The following is a 12,894-nucleotide window of genomic DNA, read 5'->3' as shown; positions in this document are numbered from 1 at the left end:
TGAAGTACTTCAAGTCAGTAGAGTTTAACTCAAGCATTGCTCTAACCCATTTTAAAGATAGAGCAGTAAATCTTTTACATGTTGTTTTTGTTCATTTGTGCTTTATCTCAAAAGTAGAAAAAGTAAATTTGGTATAAAAAACATAGTCGTAATCATGCATAGTCAGCACAGGAACAAACATATATGTTGTTATAATTTCTCCCAGAATTGGCGAATATAAATGCATAAAAACTGGTAGAAATAAATGTATAAATACTAATCTTTGGGACTGATTATTTCACAATTTTGAAAACGGTAGATAGAACATCGTTCCATTAAGGAGAGAAAAGTTTTAAAAAATTTCACTGGAAACAACTACTAAAGTTAATGTTTGGTTATGGTATTTGTCCATTTAATTATAGAACAAAAACATTCACACACCTGTCAAAATCCATTATAGCAGTAATTCCTCCTTGGACCTACTTCAGTGATAGAAGACGGAGAATAACACGTGTTTGTCTTGCCACAAGATATGCGTTTTGAAATTAAAAAGTCGCTTACTGCTTTTTATATAAGAAAGAGATAAGTGGTTATAATGATTTACACGTATCAGTACTCAAATTAATTTATTGCGAATATTTGTCTCTATAAAATGAGATTTGGAGCAGTATTCACTTAAATCGCTTAGTGGTAAATTTACAAATGTACCCAGATCCGCAACCCATTTTCGATGAGTAAATAGATAAAGGATTGATTGAGAACAGATGTTTATTGTTGTATGTCCTACATTCGAAGTGCTTACGTAGTTTTGAAAGGTGAGATATACTTGAATGTTCTAAAACTCTCAGGCAAGTTATATATCCTCAAGAGCTCAGTGGCAGAGTGTCCGCGCTTTGAGTGTGGGAGGACTTGTCGCGTCATACCAAAGACGTGAAGCTCCCTTTCTTGGTACCAGGAGGTAAAATAAGCACGGGTAAATATCTGTTACTGGATAACCATGTTTGTCGCACAAGAGCTTCGTGGCTTTAATTTTTATCATATGGTAATGAATACAAAACATGGTGATTATTTGAAATGCCAAATTACTTTCGGGATCAAATTGTATGTAACATCTACTGTTGACATAGTCCAAATGAGAAATAGATATTTTAGATGTTAAAATCACATAATTTCAGTGATATTTGTACAGTTTCTTTAATAAATTCAGACAAATGTCACTAACTATAATTTTCATTACATCAGTGTGTAAATTTTAACTTCTAAAGCATTTGAAATCGTATGAGTTTTAATAATATGACTTCAATTAAAACGAAGCGTTCACACTTTTTACGTGAGTTTTTCTCTCTCGAAAATGCTGAGAGAGTGACAAGTGGTACAAACTTACTGACATATGACTTTTGCAACTTATCCTGGCAGTGCCAAATATTTAATTATTTTGAAAACATGGAGGACAACAACACACTTTTTGCTTTTTAACCGATATCTTACAATTATTTCCAGTCACTTAAACATTTTACAGTGCCATATATATGTTCTATGCCAATCTTGGTGGAAATGAACATGTTGAAAAATTTCATCTGAACTGTGGGCGAGTAGCTTTAAATTTGCATTTACATTTTGATGAGCTATACTTAGTACACGTGTACTGATGACACCGGATACTGGTATATGTATCGCATATTACGACAGCTTATAATCAGATACATATAATAACAGGTATCGTTATAGGTCTCTGAATTAGATAGACATGTGTGTCGATCTAATTCCGTGTTTAATGTCATTATCTTTTTAATTCGTTAACTTTTAATTAATGATTCACATATATTTTTGCCCTTAAAAGATATAATCAAAAGATTTTAATAAATATTTAAAAGTTACGCTGAGTAGTGGGAATAGCATGCTTCCCGACTCTCAATTTTGAAACAAAAACCCGTTTATCATTCAAAATCACCAATTTGAAGAAAATACTTCAACTTTATTTATTTCACTCAGGTCATACAAATGACAACAAGATATATTATATATATTCAATACAACATATAAAATGAGGTCACAATCAAACATAATGATGAGAATAGAATTTTTACATTTATGCGGGAGAATATTATTATTATTATACCAGATTTATATAGCCCCCTTTTCATGATAAACACGTTCAAAGGCGCTTTACACAGGGCGCGAAATTCATCCTCTACTAGTACAGACACAGAGCGATCTGACCAGAGGGACAGAGTGAGATAAAGCCCCCAGAACAGACACAGAGAGAGAGATACAGGCCTGTCCGGCTAACTTAGCCTAGCTCTTTGTGAATAGACAGTCTGGTTCATTAACGTGACCGGTGTATAGCACCGACACACGCGAAGCCGTCTTTCCCGGGAAAAACCAGTACAGGTCTCTTAGTCAGGAGGGAGACACTCAAGAGCATCTCAGAAATTTCCAGTTCCTGTCCCGGAATTCGAACCCCGGACCTCTGGATTGGTAGTCAAGCGTGTTACCACTAGACCACCGGCCCACCAAATATCTTTATGTTAAACATATTTAAATTGTTAAATGATAAAATGATAGTTTTAACAAACAAACAATATTTCTTATACTCTAATCCACTACAGTTCATATTCATTAGCATATCAAATTTTAATATATTTGGTCTGTTATAAAATACAATGTTATGTATACTGCAATTAGCCTCGGGCAAACTCCGCTTATGTAAAAGGTTTCATTCCATGTTGGTACAATACCCCTAATTAACAAAGCCAGTGTAAAGTCGTCCGGATTATCAAGATAAAGTTACGATGGTATAAAGGGAAAGGGAAACACTCAAGTTAAAACAATTTGGCTTAGTAATCAAGGGACAATACTCTTCAAAACACAGTCTCATTTGTGGACATGAAGTATACGTATCAGTTTATCAATCGAAATTTCATTTCTTAAGAAAATTTGTTTACGTTCTTTTCCCATTCATGTTAACATTTAAACTGTAAATCAAGGATGAGTGGGTGCTAATTGTATGAATGCACGGAGTTTACCTGTTGAAAGCTCAATTGATTTAATTGTCTGATGTATTCAAATAAAAAGAAAACTATTTTGGAAAGTTTGTAAATACCTTAGGGAGAGAGAGAGGGAGAGAGAGGGAGAGAGGGAGAGAGAGAGAGAGAGAGAGGTATAAACGTCTCATCAATAAGTATGAATTAATTTTTTTTTCATACTGCCACCATAAATGCGCATTATTATGTAGATATATATCATATATATAATTTATAAATAATATGACATTATTCTATATGTTTTCTTTTGTTCATTACCCAAAGACAAGTTATTGTCGATATTTGTTAATAAAATGTTGTCTGAGTTGTTAGCTGTTGTTGTTGAAAACCTGAACTATCATTTTGTAATATGATTTTCTCTTCGGAGAATCAATGAAATATTAGCGAAATATATTTTGTAATTTTTGAAAACATCAAAAGTTTAGTATAATTATGTTTTATAGCTTGAGTGGGCATAATCAGAACAATCTGGCTTAAAACCAATGTACACATGAAGTAAAAAAGAAGAAGAAATGTTTGTTAAAAATAAATATGTTTAAGACTATACGATATATCACTCGTAAACGTACGGCTATGTCACTTGTAAAAATAGTGCATCTTCTAGTTTACAAAGTGACATGTATATCATGTATTCATACCTTTCACCGAGTGAACACCTGATCAAAACATTTGACATGTAAACTCTCATAACAAATAAATTTTTAGTTAATGCCATTTTAATGGTTTAACGAAAGAGTAACACATTTCAAAAATCATGCGCAGTGCGGAATGCGGAACGTCATCGTAGTAATGTTTATGTCAAAAATACTCATTTTCGAAAGTTTAACTGAGTATACTTTTAATGTATGTTAACGTATGTATGTATGTTCATTTTATTTTTCGGGCCCTACTGAAAGGTGACCCCATTTATTTGCCTCGTCAAATGACTAGTAAGGGTCGAAGCATATCCTCTAGTAGTCTTACAAATTACAAGCTATTATAACATTATAACAATAATAGGTACGTGTTATGTGCAAATACATTTTTGTAGTAGGGGTTTTATTTCTTGCTTGAATAGAAAAGCAATAGAGCCCAATTTACTTTTTTCCAATGATGATAGAAAAGAAAATTTAAACATACTAAATTAATTTCATTTCCTAAAGATATGTTTATGTAAAATATAAAAAACTCTCACACTTGTCTGCTTTATCTCTATTTATGTATTAACCCATACCCTGCAGAATTTCTGTAATGAACTTGTCCATCCTCTAATTAGGACAGACCCATTAACTATTTGAAGGGGTGATTATCCCCAAAAATACTAACTGAATGGTGAAAAGTGCAGATCTCGATCAGACTGCACAATTGTGAAGGTTGATCATGATCCACACTGGTCCCATAGACAGAACTAATCGTGTCCAGCATCATTAGGGTTAATCTGGTTCCCTCTGTCCCTTCTTACTTTTACAAGGCTATATAATTATTTTTTTTCATTTACATCAATAAATTGGTTGTATGGAATAAAAAAAAGATATTTAGAAAATCTAAAAAAAAAACAACACCCAATGTATGTATGTTCATGTATGCCTTTACAGAAGCATATTTTCCATAAAAAATCTCCGATTCAGTGTAACTAATATTTTTTTCATTCAGTACCAGTGAAAAATATCTTTAGATTGCTCACTGTTTGAAAAAGTGAATTTGAGTGAAGTTGCAATAACAAAATGTAATAGCTCATTCAAATATAATTTTATTTGCATGATTTATTTATAGTTCAATACTTTATAATATGACTTCAAGTGAATTATTGAAATATTATAATAGTGAAATATATCTTGGTAATTTCGCAGTGAAAACTAGATCTATCAAATATAATTGGAACTAAAAACCGAAAAAAAAATGCTTAGAACCACTTTAAAGAAATGAAAAAGAAAGAAAATTATTTGTTTAACATGTAAGATCAAAATATATTACACTTACTGATTTAAAAATCCGCGTCATAGATAAGGTATAATATCATTCCCCACACAGTCTATAGGATATATAATCATGCGAAAGGTTAATAAAAATAAATATAAACAACATTGCGTACACATTTTGTGAAACACGATACCGTGACTTGAAGTATGAAGTGTATCATCAATTCAATTCAAATCAAATTTATTCAGGCATAAAATCATGAAACATATATAACGTATACTGTAAAATACGTGTACACAATAATCAATATATTTAAAATAATCAAAATCTGTTCGAATTGATGGACATCGATATAATCTTTTTTTTAAAAAAAGCCGTGATATAATAATGATTGCGGGTGATATGAATAGCCCAGTTGGATTTAAATCGGACTATATTGCTTATGACAGAATGAACTAAATTCTGGACAGCGATGATTACGTGTCAGACCTCTTGATCGGACGTAAATGGATACACAGTTTAATCCTTACGGTATACAAGTATTGGATATGTGAAAAGCGGTAGAATTAAGGATATGTATTGGTAGGCTAAAGCCTAAAGGTGAATAATCATATAAAGGAAGCACAGTTATAGACTTTGTATGAGCAATGTCATTTTAAATACATCTTTTGTGAGCAATGTCATTTTAAATACATCCAATCATTTAAAATTTCAGATTTTAACATCTTTTCCGACCATGCTGTTCTTGAATTTAATGTCGTAACAAATTGTAAAAGCACAGAAAATGAAAAAGGGAATTCATTTATATATGCAAAGTTGTTCGCAATTCAGACGAAGACTGATAACGAGATTGCCAGAATTAATTAAACCTTATGTTGAGTGATTCGGAGGCTGCTGCTGCCGATAGAAATACAGTCGATAGCATGGTTAACAGATTTGTAGGGATAATAAATGAAGAAGTCAAACCTTTGTTCTACAAGGACGTTAGGTCAAATAACTAAAAAGTCCAATTTAACAATAATGATATATTGGAACGTTCCGAATGGTTTGATGAAACCTTTAGAATGAGTATTTGGAAGCTCTGCGATTGTTCAACGATGTAAAAGCAGATGAAAAACGGTATCAGTGAATGATTAAAAAGAAACAGTATAAAACTTTATAAGAGGCAAACGCAAAAAACACACACAAAAAAACATAACATTGTATGAATGAGGGAGATTGAGGCCCTTAAGTCTAAAAAACCATGCGACTTTTGGAATTTTTTCTCAATGAGAAATAATAAACGAGGAGATAATATCTCAATGAATGATTTCTATGAATATTTTAATAATTTATCTGATGAGATTAACGTTACAACTGACGGTGAAAGTGAAGATTTCTGTAGAAATGGGATTTCAATCGATGATCCTGTCTTTGCAGAACTAGATGGAAGAAGTTCAGCAAGCTATTAAGTCTTTAAAGCGAGGTAAAGCAGGCGGAAATGACGGCATAATCAACGAATACTTTATTAAGGCAGGCGACATCATCGGGTCATATTTGAGAGATCTGTTTAATATTGTTTTATCTTCTGGCCATGAATGAAAGGATTAATCATACCGATTTTTCAAAAAAAGGCGACAACAGCAATGTACAGACTTATCGAGGAATAACGGTAGTTAGTTCTATTTCAAAAATATTCACCTTAACTTTAAATACAAGGATGTCAGACTGGAGTAGGGAGAAAAATATAAATTCAGATTTCCAGTTTAGTTTTAAGGAAGGATTATCGACTACTATGGTGGATGATTTCTGCCATTTCGCGTTTATGCCCCGCGATTCCGCCGAGCGAAAACACGAGAATTAACAAGTTAAAATGGCGGGGGCGCGGGGGAGCAGAGCAAAAACTCGCTATTTAAGCGGGGTCGCGGGACGAAAAGTCGAGACTTAGAAACTGGAATGTCGGAGACGCGGTGCGAAACTAGAGTTTAAGCAGAGCTCATTATCGTGTTTTCGCCCCGCACTCCCGACATATCAGTTACTAAATCTCGCCCGCGACCCCGCTAAACAGCGAGTTTTCGCTCCGCGATCCCGCTAAATAGCGAGTTGTCGCCCCGCATCCCGCCATTTTAACTTGTTAATTCTCGTGTTTTCGCTCGTCGGGGTCGCGGGGCGAAATCGTGAAATGCCAGAATTAGCCACCATAGTAGAGGGATTACAGCAAAGTTTAGAATATTTACCAGTGTACTGCGACCGTTGGGACCTCGCTGTTAATATAGACAAAACGAAAGTTACGGTCTTCAGGATAAGTGGTCCGGTGAGAGAATGAAAAGTGGACATACAATGGTTCACAGCTGGACGTAGGCAATAATTTTAATTATCTGGGAGTAGTGTTTGACCCTCATGGCAAGTTTAGCTTTAATATACAAATGTTGGTTGCTAAAGAACTGAAAGATGTGAACTGCTTAATTAATAAATACGAAAGACTTTGATTTTACACCAAGAATAATGTGCAGTTTATTTGACTCCTTTGTATCATCAATATTAAGTTATTCAGCTCAGGTTTGGGGATATACAAAGAGTTCATTTAAAATTCTGCAAAAGACTATTAAATGTCAAGGTATCAACGTGTAATGCAGCCATATATGGAGAACTAAGTCGCTATCCATCGTATGTAAACAGATTTGTAAGAATTATCAAATACTGGTTTAAAGTTATTTACTCGGACAATTGTGTCATTTATCAGTAAAACGTATAGTTTGTTATTGAAAGATTTGAGTAATAACAAACTTAACTGGTGTACAAATATTAAGTTGTTATATGAAAACGGATTTGGTTATGTATGGGAAACGCCTTCAGCTGTGAATCCAAATCAGTTCATATCACTATTTAATCAAAGACTTATTGATACTTTCAAACAAAATTGGAGAAGTGAAATACGAGACAATTAGGTGTTGTATGTAAACACTCACTTAAAGTGTGACTTTGAATACCCTGACTTCCTCAGTATTATAAGTAATAAGCTGTATAGACACCGTTTTGAGAATCGAGACAGGTCGATATGGTCAGAAGAGAAAGAACTTGTGAAGTGTGTCAATCAAGAGACATTGAAGATGAATTTCATATGATCTGTTTATGCCTAGGCTACCGAGTAATGAGGAAACGATATATTGATAAATACTTTTACGAAAGACCAAATATGTTAAAACTAACTCAGTTGATGTCAAGTTCAAATGTAAATACTCTTAATAAATTAACATGTTTCATAAACTATGTCTTGAAAATAAGGCGAAATATATTGAGATTATGTTGACAATAAATAATAATATTACATAAATGTAAAATATGTCAATATTAATTATCTAGCTAGAAATCTAACTGTTTGCTTTTACCCTATAACCCGCAGTTTTTACGAATCTTTACTGCGTAATACACTGTAACTTTTGCTTAATCTATATAGACATAAATCATTAAATGATGTGCACGTCAAATATGATAGCATTAATACATACTTTGAACATGACATTATATGTTTGTTGCCACACATATTTGAGCTATTCCTGTATGCCTATTCCTTCTTTACTACTTTATGGATTGTGTACGTACTATTATTGTACAGAATACATTTTACCTATACCTTCTTTACTTTATTTCATATGTTTAAGTATTATTTAACACGGAATATGTATTGTTGACCTTATATTTGATTGTATCATTTTTTATGGACGAGGTGCATAATGCTCAAGTCTAAAATAAAATTATAAGACATTATAAGTAAAGAAAGCTAGTTTCTCAAAACAAATTTGACAAAAAATAATTATATTCATACAGGCTTTAGTTATATCTGTTATGACACTCGTAGTCACTCCTGAGGTACTCAATAGCACGCATGGAGGCACTTCTCCTAACTCCTCTCAACTCGTGTCAAAAAGGTCCCTACTCCTCTTTTTGGGTCATTGTTGCTTTGTTTACAAACTCATTATAAGTTATTTTTGTTTTTGGCGCGTTTTAATAATTCTCTTTGTTTATCTGTCACATGGCTTAGTCCATTACATGTCATATTCTGTAATTTATTTGCTGTATACAGAACAGACAGACGTGTAGCTGTCTTTACGCAGATACGCAGAAGCGTAGTGAATATTGGACAAGCAAAAGAAAGAAATCCTCTGAACTGCAATAATTTACAGTAAAATAACACACTTTATATCAAATTTTATTCAAGAAAGAATATGGTTCTTCATCACTGTGTTTGCTTCAAATGTATGCCAAAATGTATTATTTTACCGCCTCCCTAAAACAATTGTTTGGGATTATACCTGAGAACCCCCATACACAACCTCTGCAGACTATGATAAAGGGCCCAGCTACGCCCCTGCAGCATAATATTATTTGATATCTAATTTTTTTAATTTTCCTCCTTTGTTAAACGCAGCAAGGAGTATATTTAATTGTTGACATCAAAAAATACTTATATTTATACAATGTATTAAAAAGCAGCATGATCATGATGTGAAAAGGTGTGGTAAAAGAACAGTATCAAATTAATATTCAAATCAAAGAACTAATTCTTATAGGACACTGATCAGTCCTATTTGTTTGCAAGGTCGTTGACTTGAGGAAAAATAGTACATTTGTTTCATGTATTTATTTAAAATCAAAATGTTATTTTGAATAATACATTTTATGCGTCTGGTTTTCAAGTTATATCTAGGTGGGCGAATGGATACAAATTCTAGGGGTTTCTTGTCGAAAATGAAGCTCGACTCAACTGAGCATAATTTCCACCACCTGATAACCCGCTCTGGTCCCTACGCTATTTTTACTTTGTTTACTGCGCAGGGAACCAAACTTGGGGATAAATTGTTGATGACTTCAGTAGGTCTTGTTTCATTACAGCTCGATGTGCTTTATGTAAGTGATGGTAAATATTCCAGGATACTTCTTATTTAGAACTTGAAACAACTTTTGAGCACCCGCGTACGCAGCGGGATTTTTTTATTTGAAATAATATCGTTGTAAAATTTGCTCCTTCTTTTTAATATCCATTCGACGTAGTGCATGCACTTCTACGCCTTTTAATTTTACATACATTTAGTAAGAGATCTAATGCGAATACTTTTGTCAGGTTAAATGTCCTAGATTGAAAAGAGCATATTTAAAATGTGAAGCAGAAAAACGAAGTAATTCTATTGCGTGACTGGCGGTAAAGGCGTTCTTTTGTATACACACACACACACGCACGCACGCACGCACGCATGAACAAATACTTACGCACACATGAAAATGGACGCTCACCGTATCAGGGGTACAGATTTTGTTTGCAGGTTCCTTACTCGCAGGTTCCTTTGCTCACACGCTCCTTTGCTTACAGGCTCTGTAGCTCCCTCCCGTTTGGTACTACTTGTATGTAACTAGTACCGGTAGCATAAGAATCAGATATCCACTAACCCAGGTAAAATCGATATTGTATAATTTCGACAGTCAAATAAAAGAATTAATTTCAGTTATGTTGTAGTGAATTGTAAGACAGTATACATAATCTTTTACTTTATGACTTCTAAGATTTCTACAACACAGCTAAAATAAAGTTTAGAGTGCGAACACGGAGGGCCCTTGTCGTTGAATCAAATCCTTGTCTGGAGTTCAGATACTGATTAGAGTCGTAAATTCGGCCAGGTCGTAAATATTCGGCCACCAACTTTAATGTTTTTTTTCGAGCCAGATGCTCGAGAACGCATCTGTGTCACCACAAGCGCTTGCGTTAGCAACAAAGTCGGCAAAAAACAACAAGTTGAGGTGAGTAGAAAAAAAGTTGTCCTTCCCTAAAGTTGTGTACTCTAAATAGCAAATATTTTGTCTCGCGGGTCGCGTGACGTCATTGCACGCGCTCGTTTATTCTGAGGCCCGGCAAGGGTTAATTCAAATCTAAACTTTATAACACCAAAAGCACATGCGCTAACTAGCATAAAATGCGTTAAAACCAAGAAAATGAATATATTGTCCCTCAACGTCATTGAATTTCCATGTCTACGTTGTTTTTTCACGTTGACGTCATTTCCTTTTGAATTATCCGTTTTGGGGCCGTAATATGTTTATGCATTGCCACAGAAAGCGCATATATAAAAAGTTGTTATAATAGCACGTGAGCGAGAGATTCTCTTTATTCTCCTGTTGAAACACTCCCGAAAAGTGACAAGAACATGAGTGTTATGCTAGAATGTGTGACAAACAGTGACGTAAAAATTAAACTACGTCATGCTGGTGTGAGAAGGATGACAGGCGCATTTTAAATCTCTGTTGGCAAATAATTACCATGAGGTATGATATTGAAAATTGATTGCAGTTTGTTGAAAAAATAACAATTTTGGCTGTAGCATCGATTTATTTCCAAGAAAATGTTGAAAATACATCCAACTTTATGTTTAAAAAGTGGCCGAATATTTACAACCTCTAGAAGGTAAAATGTGGAGGCTAAACCTGTCTGTTATTTTAAGCGCGGTTGTTTTGTTTACCATATGTAAACGGCCGTTAATGATAATAATCAATGTTGATTGTATCAAAGCACATATGGTAGAAATATTGTACAAATCAATTGTAAAACAAAAGAAGTATTTACGAAAAACTGCAAAAAGTGGCCGAATTTACGACTTGAACCAGTACCTGGGAATTATATGACGTGGGCGCAGCCAATGTGATTTAATAATAAGCATCTGAACAACAATGATTTTTATTTTATTCAAGAGGAAATGACTGAGATATATTATTTCAATATCTTACGCATTATCAAATCTTTGAAGATATTCGTCAAATGTTTGCCTGTTTAAATGATAATAATTATGTGCAGAAAAACGCAAAAAGTACTTACTGATAAAATTGCCATTAATCCAGCCTAGGATATGTAACTAGGAGTCGCACATACAGTACTACAAGATCCAGCCTAGGATATATAACTAGGAGTCGCACATACAGTACTACAAGATCTTTTTTCTTATCATCGACAATTACTAGTACTGTTTGTCCGGATGATACATACACACATAACATAAAATTCACCTAAAACTTTAAATTAGAGGATTTTGAAAATAACTTCCTGTTTACCTTACAGAAACAAAAAACATAAGAAAAATATTTGAACGGGATTGTTTTATATTCTAAACGTCCTGGTTTAAACTGTATGTAAAACCAGATATTTACTACTATTGTTGAAAGTAACGTATCCGATTAATAATTTGTTTTATTTATAGATAGCTTTTTTATAACATTTTCAAGTTGCATGGTTATTGATGTAAATTACAAACCAAATTTTCTCTTTTAAACAAATGAGCCGTGCCATGAGAAAACCAACATTGTGGCTTTGCGACCAGCATAGATCCAGACCAGCCTGCGCATCCGCGCAGTCAGGTCAGGATCCATACTGTTCATTTTCAAAGCCTATTGCAGTTAGAGAAAACGTTAGCGAACAGCATAGATCCTGACCAGACTGCGTGGATGCGCAGGCTGGTCTGGATCCATGCTGGTCGCAAAGCCACTATGTTGATTTTCTCATGGCACGGCTCATTTAATAGCTACAAGATAGCATAAACCTTTACAATGATATAGGGGTATATTATAGAATACAGCTAACTTTCTTCTTGTTTACACCAACCGTTTAGTGTGACTAACGCGGAAGTAATTTGTTCATATTTCAAGAAAGTACATATACGAGTGTATAAATGAATTCAAGGACTACAATGGAAATAACGAACATTATTTTCCCTTCCTGCATTATCCTTGGTATTGTTGAGAATGGGCGTGGTCGGAAACGTACCTAGGTGGTTTTGAACTGTACACCAGGTATGAACAGCAAAGGGTATACGAGTTTTGGGTTGGTGAAGAGTGGAGTTTCCATCTCCCGGCTCTTCGTGAGAACTTCCCTCGAAAATGTTGAAAAATAGTCAGCAAGATAAGCGTTAACGTTAACAAGATAACGTTGGTAGCGTTACCATACTGCGTTTGT

General features: G+C 34.0%; 1 protein-coding gene across 2 annotated transcripts in view; it reads right to left on the bottom strand.

Annotated features, from left to right (window-relative positions):
- LOC123537864 (sodium bicarbonate cotransporter 3-like) overlaps nucleotides 1–11,991 on the bottom strand; it is a 51,581-nt gene extending 39,590 nt beyond the window's left edge. Inside the window, exon 1 of one of the 2 annotated variants that reach the window (XM_053530599.1) lies at nucleotides 11,764–11,991. Coding sequence is in view for 1 of the 2 variants with exons in the window: in XM_053530598.1 (XP_053386573.1) it covers nucleotides 421–434 (14 nt within the window). In the remaining variant the exon portion in view is untranslated. Of the gene's footprint in view, nucleotides 1–420; nucleotides 450–11,763 lie in introns of those variants that run through there. The other variant, XM_053530598.1, reaches the window with a different exon arrangement.
- Nucleotides 11,992–12,894: the final 903 nt, after the last annotated feature.

Source organism: Mercenaria mercenaria, chromosome 18 (genome assembly GCF_021730395.1).
Source record: "Mercenaria mercenaria strain notata chromosome 18, MADL_Memer_1, whole genome shotgun sequence".
Taxonomy (NCBI): Eukaryota; Metazoa; Mollusca; class Bivalvia; order Venerida; family Veneridae; genus Mercenaria; species Mercenaria mercenaria.
The sequence above is the reverse complement of the archived record's forward strand: the minus strand, read 5'-3'. Positions and strand labels throughout refer to the sequence as shown.